Genomic DNA, 15,917 nt, shown 5'->3' with positions numbered 1-15,917 from the left:
AAACGGAATTACGTAATTAATACTAACACTTATTGTTTATACGATTACATAATACTATTCATCTACACGTGTATTTTATTTTATTTTTAGTGCATTCGCTAAGTTTCAGTTTAACATAAATGACAGTACACCAGAAGACTTTTATTAGAAAAAGTCCGAGTATACGCAACATTATTTATTTATCAACTTTTATTTCCAGCCGTACTAATTCAAACAAAGTTCTTCAGATGATGTGTCATGCAATCTTATAAGTTGTTATAATATGGGATACAACAAATGCATAAATGGTAATTCAATTGCATAATGCTGCCAGATATTAAATACATCTATATTTTAAATTACGATTACAATACTACTGTATTGGCAAATGATATCTTTTCCTATAACGTAAAACAATCACATTCCCACAAACACTAAACTTAATACTAACTTAAGTAAAAAAAAAAAGTGCGTTATGGTCAACCGCCTTTAGTATTTGGCCTGTTAAAAGAAATGGCAGTCACTCTACAATTCTATAATATAAACAGACAGACAGTCTTATTAATTTTCATTTAAAATGTTCCATACAACCGACAAGACAGAGTGGATGACAACTACGTAAATGCGCGTATTAATAATTTCAATTAGGTACACTAACAATTTTAAAGCCTAGAAAAATCTTATAATTATAAATTACCCTATTTTCCGATTACACGCGTTATATACATTCGTATATAAAAGTTGAGATATAATCGATGCAGGGCGTTGCTCGTATGATGGAATCTCGTTGGAAAATCACATGGTTATCTTCGGAAGTAGCACCAATGTTAACCAAAGGAAACAATATTGTTTAAACAAGAATTAAAATTGGCGCTGCTTTTAATCACGTCATTATTCGTTGTATCACAGGAAATAACGCTTGGAGATATCGCCATATAAAATTAAATGAAGTACAGATATGTGATATAGCAAACACTAAAACAGCACACTCGAGTCATTCATCATCAGTATTATTAATTTATATGATTTAATAAAATAATATAACAATTAATAAAAAGTCAAAAGGCATGTTTATAATGCACAAAGTCTATATAACATATTGAATCTCTTTACAAACTTTGTAATGTTAAGTTTGAAATCAACAGTTAGATATGGAATATATTTCCTAGTTTGTATTGTTAACACATAATATAAATAATTACTCTTTCAAAACTTTAAGTAAAGAAAAATACTGCAGTCTAGGTTAATGTAGTCAAATCCAATCAAATAATTTTGAAACAATGACTGCTAAATGTTTTCACCATTGATTATTTTCAACCTTAACTTAAAAAAAAAAAAACTAGTTAAATGTTTAACCCATTTGCATCATAAGTGTATATATATATACGTTTAATTTTCCCGATCACTAACCGGAGCGTATATATACGCGACTGCGTTCATCATTGAAACCAAATATATAGGTAATGATACACTCCATATCAGTATATGACCAGATAAGCAAGCGCTGATACTCATAAGTTACTTTGCTTGAATAGATGCCCTGTTAAATATTTTAAATTTTTGTAACAGGATATTTGTAACATTTACCACTAAAAATTTTGTCACACTGCATAAAATTACCAATAAATAATTGTGCATTAATTTTTTCACTTTTGTACAACTTTGCATTTTAATAACAAAAAATACTGATTTATATGTGCATTTATATTTCCATATGATGCAAATGATATGTATATGATAGGTACATGTTTGTATTTAGTACAATATAGCTTCACTTGATTTTGGAGTTTGCCTGACATAAAAGTTGACATTGGGTGATAGAGGCCTCATTGGAGGTAGTGCTTATAGGTCGGTGTCGTACCAGGCTGCAACGTTGTTGTTGTCATGCGGCGGCTCTGGGAAGGCCAGGTCAGCTGAAGCGGCGCCTGCCCCCTCCGACTCTCCAATGTCCATGTCCATTCCAAAGCCGCTGCCAATCTCCAAGCCCTGCATCGAATCTATCGGGATCTGATCGTAGCCTGCTGATTTCGAAACATCTCATTGAAATACAACATCATAAGCATATCAAACATGAAAGCAAATGGATTCCGCGAGTAACTCTTAAAACTTAATTCACATAATGTATTAAGAAAACTTAAAAACAAATCTGAAAGCAGACTGTATTAATGGTAAAATGGCAATGTATTATGTAAAAAAGCTGGTAATTATGTTGAAAACAAAAATATGTATCATTTTCCATTGCTTATCTAATAGTTCTTGTATAAATAATTGTAGCCAAACATTTTAGGCTTGAAAATTTTTGAGTTGTAAGTAGTCATGTAAGACATTCGCCATATCCCTTTTGGCCACAGTGTATTGAGTAAACATTTTCGCAACAAATTACTTTTAGGAAATAATATTGAATAAAATAATGTTGCCCTACTAAAAAGTCGAAAATTTTTGGTATTACCATAATTGAACTTTTTTCATATTTTTTTTCCAATACTTTGATTTAATTTAGTTTTCACGGGAATCTTTTACACGAAAAAAATTATAGGATGTATTTATGTGTGGATTAGATACATTCAAACGAAAGCCTTAAAGTAAATTACGTTATGAGGTATGTAAAAAGAAATCGTATATAATGTCTTTCGTTACCAAAAACGTGTTTAAAGGTCAGTTAAAGCTCATTAAAAATTAAATAAAATTATAAAAAAAATTAAAGTGTTAATGTAGATATGGATGATATTGCCTGTAAATATTAGTAATTAGTCACAACAAAATCTTCTTAGTAATCACTATAGGAGAAATGAATAAATAAATAGAGGATGATGTTATAAAACGAAACACACTCATAATAATAATATTCCCATCACCTGTGTTTAGTGATATATAGGTCCCGGATTAAGCTGCGTGTAAAGAAGAGAAGGTACATATTTATACAGAAACTGAAAATCTTTATATGACAATACAGATATGTGCTATTGAAAATATTGAAATGGCTTGAAACATATATTATAATAACTAATATACTAATGCCGTAACATATTTTTTAAGTGCCAGTCTGTACTATGTTTGCTGAATACAATAAATATCACATAATACATACATTATTGCTAACGGATGTGTCTACATTTGCGAAAAAAACACGTATAAACCTATTATGCCCTAGAAGGAGAACCGCCAGTGTTCAGAGCAAGTTTTAAAAGGGCGGCTATGAAGAATACTATTCACATTTTTTTAAGTGAATAGAGATTTCCGGGTCAAAAAATTACAAACAGTCGTAATAATAAAATTTAATGAACTACACGGAACCGAGTTTAGTGTAACTAGTATGGGTTTAGGGGTGTACCCCCTTGACAATCAGTCAATCAAGGTATTTAAAAAATTAAGGATTAAGTAAAAAATTGTATGTTATACATAATTAAATGATACCTCACTGAAAAAAGATTCAAAAATTTTATAATGAATTGAATAAAAAAGTTACCTTTAAAAAGTGGCTAAGTGTGAAAGGACCTTAAGACTTCTTTTTAATTGTTGACACCTGTTATCTGTTATCTTTCACAATAACTTGTATATAAAAGAGTGGTTGAAATAGAGCTATATTAATTAGCAAATATAGTACAGATTGGCATTAAATCTAATAAAATAGAAACTAAATAATACATATAATTTTGCTAGGTTAATAAACAATATATTCAAAGTTCTACTTTTCCATTCTTGGTGTTAGTTAACCAAACCACTTAAGAAAATGTCCATGCTTACCTTGCTGGTGAAATGATGGTCGAGTGCCATACAATCCCTCATAGCCCTGCTCTGGCCCCAACATATCCTAGAAAATTGGAAATTTATGAATCGGAAATGATATTAAATTTGGGCTTAATTTACAGCAAGTAAATATTACAAACAAATGTTGATTAATTTATTACATTATTTAAGCCACATGCTATTGTTGTAAATGTAATAAGTATTTAACATACAGTCTGTAATTCTAACAACAAACAAAGGTATTTTTCATCAATATTTCTCTAACAGTGAAAATTGGAATTTGACAGGCATAGGATGATAAGTTACATATATATAGTAGTTTTAAATCATAATATGCGAAAAGTATTTATACAATAAAACCAATATTTATAGATAACTTTAGATCATAAATAGCTGCTCTGAAAAGTGTGCGTTTTTGATTTTACATCTGTTCTTTACACCAGAAGCGAAATAGATAATGAAATGAAACCAAAAATACCATATGGATTAATTTTTTTGCCTTTACGAGATAAAAAATACGACATGTAAAAGTATTTTCAGCTATACATTTATGGGTTTATTTTTTTAACTTTTGTGTGGGAACTTAAATTTATTTTCTGCATGCTTGTGACAAAGCACAGATAATAAATTTTGTAAATATTTACCTGAAGGTCTGGCTGCATTCCAAGATCGTTGGGCCACATCTGGTGATCATCGCGGAACAGCGAATTGGTCAACTCCATAGAGAGTCTCTTTTTGTAATCATGAGGCTTGTCTTCAGACATGCGGAACAAAACAGCGGCGGCGTATGTAGCAACTCCTGGGTAAAATTTGACGGTAATTATATGCATTTTTGTTTGGGAACAAATATTCTTCAGTTACATTCCTACTTCAAGTGTTCTCGTGGTTAAAGTAAAGGACCAACCATATCAAGAGCTAAGTTAAATGTTAAGATATTAAATACCAGGATAAAATAAACGAATGTGAATTGAAAAATAACCAAGTCATATAAACTAAAACCACATTTTTATCTTGGAGAATGGCAACATTTAATTGTTTGTCAGTCATTACTCTCTGGCAGCAAATTTTTATTTTTACCTAATTAAAAAGATACATTCATTTTTTTTAATTTTTCCTTGTTTCTTGATTAGCTGATCAAATTCAAACATATATATCTACAAAGGAGTGCATTAAAAAGCTTTTATTTTTAAAAATAAGAATGATATTTGAAAGTAACTCATACTTGGAAGAATAGCAAAGACATTTATGATATTTTGCCTTCTTATGTGTTAGCGATATAATTGAAATTATTTTTGTAAAAATAGAAAAAAGAATTCATGGTGACACATGTATATAAGGGCGAAGTTATTGATTTGTTCAATATAAACATCACATCAGACTTAAATCAGTTCTATATTTGAAAGTAAATACTCACCTTCATTACGAGAGTGCAGCAACTCGGTGAGTGGAGCCGTGGCACCTTCAGACTCTATCATTTCAGCGCCTTCCTTATCGGCCGCCAGTTCGCAGAGAACCCCAGCAGCTACGCGCTGTTAAACGTAACAATAACCTCAGTCCAAAAAAGAAAGATAATAAATTACTTATTTAAAACATTGTATATTAAATACTGGATTTATTTTCTCATACCAGATTTAAACAAAATTTTATGTTCATTAACAGCCCGGTCTATTATTTTTTCTGTAATATACTTTAATTGAATAGATGTTCTTGTCAAGGTCATTGGAAGACTATTTACATTCAAAGTATAAAAGATTAATTTACTTAATAATGGATTCTTATTGAGTTTTAACTTTTTTTTAATTATTTTTTTGACTCTACTCTGTTTTGCAAGGCGTTATGGTTGTGGAAAAGAAGCGGAAAGAAAATCCACAATTATATATGCTTTAAAATGTTTACATACACCTAGTCAGATATAACCAAAATGAAAAATAATCAGGCAAATTCATAGCCAAGGATTCTTGTCATTTAAGTATTCATTTATTGAATATTATGCCTTTTCAGCCAATATACTTTTAATATGCGTTTTAAATTTCGTAAATGGTAGTCCAATAATGTTTTACGAAAAATTAAGAAAATCTGATTCCGTTTATTACAAATTAATTAAAGATTTTTATTAGTCGAAATTTGGGTAGAGTCAGGTTTTGTTCTAAGTGTAATGTAAAGAATGAATAATTAATATAAAGAGTCTGGAAGTCTAATGATATATCAAAGTATTTTTCTTCAATATTTCTAATAATGAAATTTAGGATTGGACAAAAATAGTATGGTAAGTCAAGTTACATATTTACAGTTTTCTTTATAATAAAACTTAAGATCAAAAATGGCTTCTGAAAAGTATGCATTATTCATTTATTATTGAATGAGTTGGAAATTTTTATCAATCGAAATTTGGGCCATAGCCAGTCTTTGATCAGTGCTTTATAAATACACTATGAAAATATTTTTTTAATTTATTATATTGTGATTATGAATTTAGTATAAAAACATTATTCATTATTAACTAATAAATCTCATGCCTAACCAAATATGAATCTGGCAATTAAATTTGATAATGAATTCTAATATTACTAAAAGTTAATTATTCTTGTGCTATTAACACTAATTGCATTATAAGTTATATTGTGTTTCAAATATGGAAACTATTCATCATTATAACTCAACAGATAGGTCAAAACATAGTACAACACAGCCACTTCTTAATCCAAGATCCAAGTTACAAAATAGGTTATGAAATACTATTAACTTAATAAATGCAATAAAAAAATTAAAAACGAATACCCATGTCACTTACTTCCAATGAACTAGAATTACACTTAAACCTTTAAAAAATAACATCGTATTTTAAATTAATAGTTCGATTTTGATTGCATAACCAGATTCTATAAATTTCCTAATGATTTCACTAGAACCACTTAAATTAAAATAAAAATAGCATTTCTCTCACCTGTATATTTTCGATTTCATTGAAAAGCAGCTGCACAAATATCGGAATGACATTTTGCTGGCGAATAAGCTGGCGGTTGAGGCTCTCTCTAGCGAGGATGTGCAAGGCCCCCACAGCCCCTTCTACAATTTCTTCCATGCGTACCCCATCTGCGTAGGCTCCTCCGGCACCGCCGCCGCCAGACACGGATGAACGTTGCTGCCATATTAATGCAATTAACTTATAGTCAATTTAAAAATACATAAGGCATCTAACTGTACAGTTGAGAAAGCTAATGACAATTTTCATTACTGACATCTAAATGATGGATATATTCTTTTAGTATCTCTCTAACTCTACTTATATTATATTCAATGTGATGAGTTCATTAAAATTTACGAATTGCATTTAACACTAAGACAATAACTGTCAGAACCTTGCAGATATTGTACTGCTTGTTAAAACCATAGTTTGTATTCACCACCATTTTATTTAGATGCTTGCAAGCAGTTTACTATGTTTAAGTAAAAATCCTGAAATCAATAATGTTAATTGATATACTAACCCTCTGCGTATCGTTGAATGCACGCATCAGGAGTCTAACCAGGTGGTGCACGGCGCCGTGTTCGCGCAGCGGAGCGTGGTTGGCGGGGCAGAGCGCCAGGTTACGCACCAAACCGACCACCGCCTTAACCAATGGCCAGCGGGAAGGTGGCTGCAGGAGCTTTACAATGACCTGGAATTCATTAAAAAATTATAATTATCACTTTGTCCTTAAGGTCTGAAGTAGGATTGTTAAATATTTTTCTACATACAAAGAGATTTATTTTCAATGAAACCTTAAGTTCCGATTATAAAAGAGAAAATGACTTCTTATTTACAGATCAGACAATGTTTTATGTTAATTTGAATTTGCACATTATTCAACTGTTATGAGTGTAATACAGAACAAAGTGTAAGAGCTTATTCTTCACATTAAACAAATAAATGTTCTTAGATAGTCTCAAATGTAGTGTTTCACATTGAGCTAGAGTAGTTACCTTTCAACTTACCCTGTACTTAAAATAAATTTTTATCACCTACTATGACATCTACATTAGTTCATCATGCATGAGTTTTAGTGGCTTATGATCAGTATGAAATAGCTGCTATTTAATTTACAAAAATAAATATATTAATGTGTTAAAACACATGACTTATATAAATATTATATATTATTAGGAATTTATTATAGAGTTCTACAAGATCACCTTCCATTTTTTAGTTATAAAGATAAAATCAAAAAATATAATATTGAATTACTCTTATTTTAGAAATCAGGAGTTGTTAGTTAATGAATATATGTAGAACTAGGAATGTTGACTCATCTGCGATTGTCATATCTAAGCTATTTATTGTAATAATTGGTTATAGACAGCTGACAGACAAATGATGGAAGAGTGCCTTCCCATTTTAGTTGGTTCCAACAATGAGGGACATGATGGCGTGAGGCTACACTTAACCCTTTGGCATCGGCAGTGTGCTCTATTAGTGACATCATGGAACCATAATAGTATACTTTATAACAATAATTTTGACAAGACTGGTAATCATAATATTAAGAGTTTACTAACCGGCAGACCATAGTGCAAGCGGACTGCGTTTTGCGCCATCTCGCTTTCGACGTGACGCGAGGTGAGGTGACGCAGGGCGCACACAGCGGGCTCGGTGATCTCCTCGCGGTCGCCCGCCGAAACCACAGTGCGCACCAGTGCATCTACACCGCCCGCCTGGCACACCGTCACCTGCAACAATGTCATAAAAACATTATTAAACCTCTATGAAATGAGCTTGATAAACATTTTTTAGATTTTAATAATAATAATCTTTAATTTTATAAATTGCGGTGCCAAAATGTATAAGACTTCTGAACTAGTATTGAGTGTAATACAGACATGTTTACACACAAGAATAGAGTTGTTCAATTAAACTCAGGTCTTCAGGTAAAACTTATATGAATTGTGGAATATATTAGTAACTGAATTTGCTGTGGCTGGTGAAGAAAGAGAAGTGAAGTATTATAAAAAAAAATTCTTAAAGAATGTCTCGTGAATCACTAGAGCAATAATTTGGATCAAGACTGATATCACGCAAACAAAACGTGTAGCAAAGACCCCTTGTTCAGCTTTGTTCCTGTATACAAAAATAATTAAGAAAAAAAAAAGAATAACAATTGTAGTATTATATTGTAACTTACCTTATTGCGCTGATTATTGCAAGTCAAATTAGACAGAATGCCTGCAGCACATGTGACGATATTAACGTCGGTGGATGCCAGCACTTGGACCAGACTTTGAAGTAGAGCTTCTAATCCTTCGACCTGTGAGAAAAGGAATTATTTTATAACTATTAACTGGTACCCATAGCGAACGAATGCCGCCACACTCGCGACATTGCAAATATTCTAAAGGATTTATGCACCTTTTTTCGCTTTGGAAATAACGCGCACAATTTCTTAAAAATCCGAATAACTGGTTATCGTTCTAGAAAAATGCGTTCATTCGTTAAAGATTAAATATTGACAGTGTTCGGGAAGCTCCCGAAACATATCGTCCAAAATACTGCAATATCTGAAGATGTAAGTCTGTGACTATTGACGACGGACGGAGCCGCTTATGATGGGGCTCACAGGCTCAACGTCACCTAGAGAGCAATGTACTCAGATGACTCGGAAAATAGGAGATCCACAGAAGAAACATAGTCACCAACATATCTCTAAGAATTGCTTGTCAGATGTGTTAGTGGACGGGTCATACTGCTCGTTTAGCCAAAGGTCATTGAGGGCGCAAGGTTTTAAATGGCTACTACGAGCCTGTAGGTTGAGTGGGTACGCCCTTACTATGTGGACTAACAACATAATCAAAGTCACTGTAAGTCCTTGGATGCAAGCAGATCAAGACTGGTTATTGAAGCGATGTTTTTGAAAGGCCTGTCTTGCAAAAGGCATTTATTGGCTGACATGAATTAAATACATCTTTTAAAGAATTTTACCAATCTACTTTTAAAGAAAATTTACGGTAAGTTCTGCCCTAAGATTTACAATATTGAAAGGTACAGTGATTCAACTTATATAATCATTCAATTTTGGTCACTATAACTTCAAACTGACCTCACTATTTTCATTTATCATTCCTTTGTAAAATTCCTAATGATGTTATTGAAAATTTATTTTAGTAAATGTAAATACCATAAAATGATAATCAAAGAATTAATCTATTTCACATTCAATAAATAAAGTGCACATTCTGAAATAACTGACATTGATCTACTTTTTCTAGCTTTAAAAGAAATATAAAATACCTTTGTAGCGGCGTCAGAAAGGTTCCTCAAAGTCCAGAGACAATTCTGAACAAGACGGCCACTAGGATTACCAAGGTGCATGGCCAAAGCTTGCATACCGCCAGCCTCCACAATTGCTGGCTTATTGCTGGAGCACACCGAAAGGACCTGAAAGTAATTACATATTTTCATTTTATATCATATTTAATGATATTAAATTTTTTTCAATTACATAATTACAAATTTTCCTCTTGAAGAAGAAAAAGATTAATATATATAAATAGAAATAGATAGCAATGATTATGCAAATATTAAGAACTTTTGTGAAAATGCAAATTGTTATGGGTACTAACCTTCAGAACTCTAGAAGTAGTCCAAAGCAACTTTTCATAGTCATAAGAGCGCATGATTCGCACTAGCTCAATAGGTCCTTGAGATGCAAGTATGATGAGCTTAGACTCTTGGTTTCCATATGCCAATATCTGTAGACAATCGGTCACAATCGCCAAAAACTTTACATTGTTTCTCTGTAACAATGCTACCATCTTCTGAAGCCCTCCAGCTAAACGAACAGCCATCTTGGAACCATCTTGATGAAGCAGTAAATTATGCAGGGTGGTGATAGCATAAAACAGTACTGACTCAACAGGGGAACTCAGAAGTTTAACTAAAGCAGGTATACCACCACTCTTGAATATAGCCAGAAGACCCTGGCGATGGTGGGACAAATTGTGCAAAGTTCCAACTGCGCCCTTAGTTGTTTCCAGGTCATTGCTATTAGATATGGCGCGAACCAAAGCGGCTACCATCTGTGGGGAGTTCATAATAGCATGACGAGATGCCTCCTTTTTGGAGAGTTGGTGAACCATCATTGCAGCCTGGGATACAACTACTTGATCCTCATCATTCAATAGCTTAATCAACTCAGGTATAGCTCTGTAAATTAACAAGATTTTTTAATTAAAAATAAATATTCAATATGGTATTAATAAACTTAATTGTAGCTTATACTGTTTGTTATTATTTTTAAATAACCTACCATTTAAGGTATTGTATATTTTATAAGAGAATTTTCAAACACTACATTTTTGCAAGAAGAAGAATTACATAGCATATTGTATGTAAGTGTTGATGACCATAGTGGAGCATTCTTAAACAAATACAATTCTCTGAACTATATGGCACATTATGTAGCAATGACTTTATCAAAATCCTACACAATCAAATACAGTAAATTAATCAAAGAATTTACATGATGGCATGTAACTTAGGTTAATTAACATAGGTCTATTATTCAAAAATATGTTCTAAGATAAATTTTTCTATTAGGTACTTAAATATTTATAATAACATCGATTTATGAATAACTTTTAAATCTTTAAATAACCTATAATAAAATAGATAGGTAACCTGGTAGCTAAATCAGCGTCATCTTGGTAGTTAATCAAGTTAACAACAGCATGCTTAAGCATCTGTGATGGCTCAGCAAGACGTTGAACAGCAGTAGGTTGTGCTGGATCCAGCTGTGTAGATGGTATCTCAATTCCTTCCTCCAAGGTCTCAGGAAACATTGCTGCACGTACACGCTGAGAGCGTGTTTGCGATAGCTGTTGATTCATATCTAAAACAAACAGTATTTACTTATAACAACTGTATGAAAAACATAAATTTAATTTCAAAATAGCTTTGAAAATAAATACCATCAACTTGTTCCTGAGTGAAGCCTTGGGCAAAACCTTGATCCAAATCAAACATAAGTTGATCACCTTCCATTTCATCATCTTCCTTGCCAGTAAGTGATGGCACCTGAGGAAAAAATCAATGTGAACCACTTTATCACTGAAGTCAAACTAAATTAATTACTCTCAGAAATCAATTCTTTGATGTCCATTTAATGCTTAAATTCATTGATATTGCAAAATATTTTTAATTCTGCAATAAAAAATTATTGCTCAATGTCTATCTTAAGAAAAATCATCAGAAACTAAGATCTATGATATATATGTTTATATTATTATCAAACTGTGTGACCAAGAATTCAAATTATACATTACATTACATATTAAAAACCATTTCAGTGGCCAAAAGACATTCTATATATAATTAAAAACTCCTTGATAACAATGTAAAAATGTATTGCTTAATATTATGAGTCTAAAATAAACATTTGGAAAAAACCTTTTATTAAAAAAATCACTTATCACTACTTACTGTCATTACCAGTAACTAATTCTATATTGTTTTCAAATTACCTGAGTAGCTGCCCCAGAATTGATACCAGAATCCACCAAATAAGAATTCTGCTGCCACATAAGAGTCTGCTGTTCCTTACTGGGTGCCATGGGCACATCAGACCCACCATAGCTGCTGTGCGACACTGTAACATAAATTTTAACATAAAAACTAAAGTTGTTATCGGCATAATTAGTGTTTCCATCAAATTTAACTTTCTCCTTGGAACTCATTGGCTTTCCGTTTATATATTGGTGAATTGTATAAAGTACTTATATAAAGTAATAAATAAACTAGTTAGTAGTTCTGTTCACAGCATTTACATAAAACATGGAAAAATTTTGATTTGATTACAATTTTTTTTGATAAATCAATAGATAAACATTTAACCATTATCTTTAGTAAATAGATTATAAAATACTTAATAAAACATATTTGTTTACCAATTTTTAACTAAGTCAGTGTTTTCAAACTTGCATTAATTATTATTCATAGATTAACTACAAAAATACATTAATGTTCAACTTTTTAACCAAAACCTTATCCTAATTGGTTGAAATCTGCGTTGAAAAGAGTTCATAAAATGTCAAAAGTTTTTTTCAAAATATGTATCTCATTTATATATTATAATAATTCATGAAAATGCCTTGATATAAACATAAGTTTAAAAGGGGATTATATCTGTCCTTCAGTGGAATATTCATGTTTTTCTTGTATAAGCCAATGTAATAACACATTCACAGTAGACTAATGTAAGTTTCGTTCAATTGTATTATCCCTGCAATGATCTATATATAAACATTGCTGTGTTATATTAAATCATAATAACATGAAGAATGCAGCAGCGGATATAATATGGCAGGAATGATAAATATACATAATAAGTTGAAAAGCTTTTGTGGCAAAAATAAATATCTCTCATAAAATAAAATACTGAATACTATTATATGAATCAATAATAATGTATCTATTATATTTATATAAATGTATATATTTAACTTAGAGATAAGACAAACTATTCATTGTTTTTCTGCTGTATAAATTACGTAAACCACAAATTTAATAATTAATTAAAGTGAATTATTATTATATTATTGCCATTGTGAGGACAAGGCAATGATGAAACCTGTTTTAACAAAAGCAGTATTACTTCGTATATTTAAAACTGAACCCCTATTTCCGCTGGTCATGTCATAACTTGACAACCAATTTTATTAACCTTTTTAATAAGTTTCCTTATACTTTGTAGAACATTCATATGGAAAAAAGAAAATTCTACACAAATTCAAAAACTTATAGTGTAATTTGTTGCATATGCCAGTACTATGCATAAGCAAGTACCTATAGGGTATTAAAACCAGGTTATCAACTTTAAACTTTCAGAAAATAAAATGATTATTGACAATTTACAGTTTTTTCAATTCACTGTGTACCTTATGTAAAATATTTGAGTGTGTGCACTTTATGATTTAAATTGATTACTCTGCTAAGACATATCTCAGGTCAGATAGTGCTAAAAGTTTGATAATTATTCATTTATTTAAACTCTTCCTATACTGTGTGTATAACAGCAAACTTAATGCTGTAGGCATTTTCATCTTGTTAACCATTTAGTTAGTTGCACAGATAGATGAATGAAAGTAGGTCAAATAAGTAAACATCATGAAATACAACAAAAAAGGAAAAATCAAAAATGAAAATAATCACGATGATGAAAAACAGAAATATATTAACGGCTGCTTCTAACTATAATCATATTATGTATATATAAACATTAATACACATATTTGTAATTATCCTTTTGATTACTTCAACATATTTTATTAGTCTTAGTTTAGTCTTGAATAAAAATAGTAATTAAGTCAGATCAGGGCTAGTCAATTAACAAAATATATTATAGAAAAGCCAATATCTGCAATTTCTTTTGGAATATAGAATAGAAGTACTTTTTTCTAAATGTGGAAAAAATAAAATTACACTATTACTACTCTACTACTACTGGCTTTGTTTTTAAAAAGGTGATTTTTCATAACTTTCTTTTACACAATCCTAAAATTAGTGTATATCTTATTCCCTTTTAGGTTCCAAGTTTCTTGCTATAATGCAAGAATAATAATGGTCAATGGCATTTCTTTTTAGTTCTATGAACTCCTCAATTTTCATAATGTTATACTATGGCATTGTATTTCTCTTGCTTTGGGTATATAGTTTCCAAATTTAGGGATACTACATCCCATCCCAGAGAAACCATGGGGCAAACAGTAAAGTTGCTACAAGTCATAGAAGCATAGACATTTGTGCATCAAAAATACTATTTTGATAAGAATGTTTTTTTTAAATAATGTATATGATCTTAAGCCAAATTAAAAACGAAATTTTTACGTAAATTTTGGTTTTCACACTAAGTTTTAATATTAAATATAGTCCCAGGATGATATTTCCCAGTTGTAGTTTTGTATAAATTAGAAAGTTATTTAAACTTTCAGTTCGATAAATATATTCAGTTATAAGACAGGAAAAATATTTTGTATTTTTAATAATTATGTCAAAGCACAATTTAACCGATTACCGATTTAAACAATTAAAATTACTGATTTAATAGATAATGGATGAACAAAATTGTACGATGTATCATATTACAATACAACTAACAAAAAGACAATATTTTCAAGTGTGAGTCATTATTGTAGTTAACTTCATATTATGTTATAATAAATAGAATAAACTTTTATTTCTTTTCCTTATATAATTTGTGTAAAAAAAACAAGTATAAACCTACGAATTAAAACCTAAACATATAACTGTGATAAACTGGGAACATTAAGATTATTTTTTAAGATTTTTATTCTTAATTAATTATTTAGATCATTAAATGAATTTAGAAAACTTACTCGTGCGGCTTTGCGATGATGGTATCTGATAGCTCATGATTCAGTGGATGCAGCAATGCACCCTGCGCCCTGCAAACGAAATATAACTATGAAAGGCCGTTCACCACGCAGCCGTGGATATCGATTTATAAACAACTGAACAAACAAAAGTCAAAAAGTTTCATGTTATTCACATAAACACTTCTTACTTTGCCTTAATATAAGCAATGGAACTAAGATATCTATTAGTTATAACAAAACAAACAAGTATCCTAAGAGCTGTGATCTAAATACCACACCCCGACATAATTAACTACATTCAATCGATTTCTTTTATCAAACTGTTCACACAAGTATTTTAAGTATTTTTCAATATACCTAAAGTCGTTTAAGCCGCGATTAATTGGTATTTCAATTTATTTGAAGAATTTATTGAAACTAAACGCAATCTGCGTTCACCACTTTCGTCTATCCTGACATGACAATATGGCGTCGAGTTCGGGGCCCGGTGTGAAACTTCGGAAACGATCGGATCTCTTCGATCAGAAACAACACTAGACACATATATCTATCTCTTTCAAACTTTGTTTGACACAATTTCTTAATTACTGTTGTTTAAAATAGATATAAAATTCATAAAGAAAATTACTTTAATCGTTATTTTTTTAATGTTTAAAAAAACTAATATTTTACGTTTCTTTAAATTATCTTCATGAAAGTTGCCATAATTATTTCTTTTCCTTATTTTTTGGCATCTAAAGTGAATTTCTAACACGTGCTAACGTTATAGACGAGTCGGGTTATGTTATTGAAAGTATTAAATAAATATATTGCTACAAAAGTCCATT

The 15,917-nt window shown here is 30.8% G+C and overlaps 1 protein-coding gene across 6 annotated transcripts; it reads right to left on the bottom strand.

Moving 5' to 3' along the window:
* Window positions 1-1,711: 1,711 nt before the first annotated feature.
* On the bottom strand, window positions 1,712-15,616 carry arm (armadillo). Of its 6 annotated transcripts, none has more exons than XM_068774040.1 (15): window positions 15,448-15,612; window positions 15,091-15,159; window positions 12,220-12,344; window positions 11,668-11,773; window positions 11,378-11,588; window positions 10,321-10,903; window positions 9,989-10,135; window positions 8,887-9,008; window positions 8,263-8,437; window positions 7,215-7,385; window positions 6,671-6,868; window positions 5,141-5,255; window positions 4,371-4,522; window positions 3,724-3,790; window positions 1,712-2,000 (listed from the first exon to the last, which is right to left on the bottom strand). In XM_068774040.1, exons 2-15 carry the CDS (start codon window positions 15,125-15,127, stop codon window positions 1,822-1,824), a joined length of 2,388 nt encoding a protein of 795 aa, XP_068630141.1. In that variant the 5' UTR covers window positions 15,128-15,159; window positions 15,448-15,612; the 3' UTR covers window positions 1,712-1,821. The 6 variants fall into 6 exon arrangements, with proteins under 6 accessions (XP_068630141.1, XP_068630140.1, XP_068630137.1 ...); XM_068774039.1 differs by having other exon boundaries at window positions 1,712-1,997; window positions 4,371-4,525; window positions 15,448-15,609; XM_068774036.1 differs by having other exon boundaries at window positions 4,371-4,525; window positions 15,448-15,607.
* Between the last annotated feature and the right edge of the window lie 301 nt (window positions 15,617-15,917).

Source organism: Battus philenor, unplaced genomic scaffold (genome assembly GCF_028537555.1).
Source record: "Battus philenor isolate CCGP_79_NKW_IND1 unplaced genomic scaffold, ilBatPhil1.0.hap1 SCAF_6, whole genome shotgun sequence".
NCBI lineage: Eukaryota > Metazoa > Arthropoda > Insecta > Lepidoptera > Papilionidae > Battus > Battus philenor.
The sequence above is the reverse complement of the archived record's forward strand: the minus strand, read 5'-3'. Positions and strand labels throughout refer to the sequence as shown.

What these genes read in the sequence shown, in the direction of transcription:
- arm (XM_068774036.1), bottom strand. Translation starts at nt 15,127, where the DNA reads ATGAGCTATCAGATACCATCATCGCAAAGCCGCACGA. An exon ending in CACTCAGGAACAAGTTGATG is followed by an intron (nt 11,589 to 11,667) that starts GTATTTATTTTC and finishes TGTTTGTTTTAG; the next exon opens with ATATGAATCAACAGCTATCG. An exon ending in GCTTGCACTATGGTCTGCCG is followed by an intron (nt 7,386 to 8,262) that starts GTTAGTAAACTC and finishes AATGAATTCCAG; the next exon opens with GTCATTGTAAAGCTCCTGCA.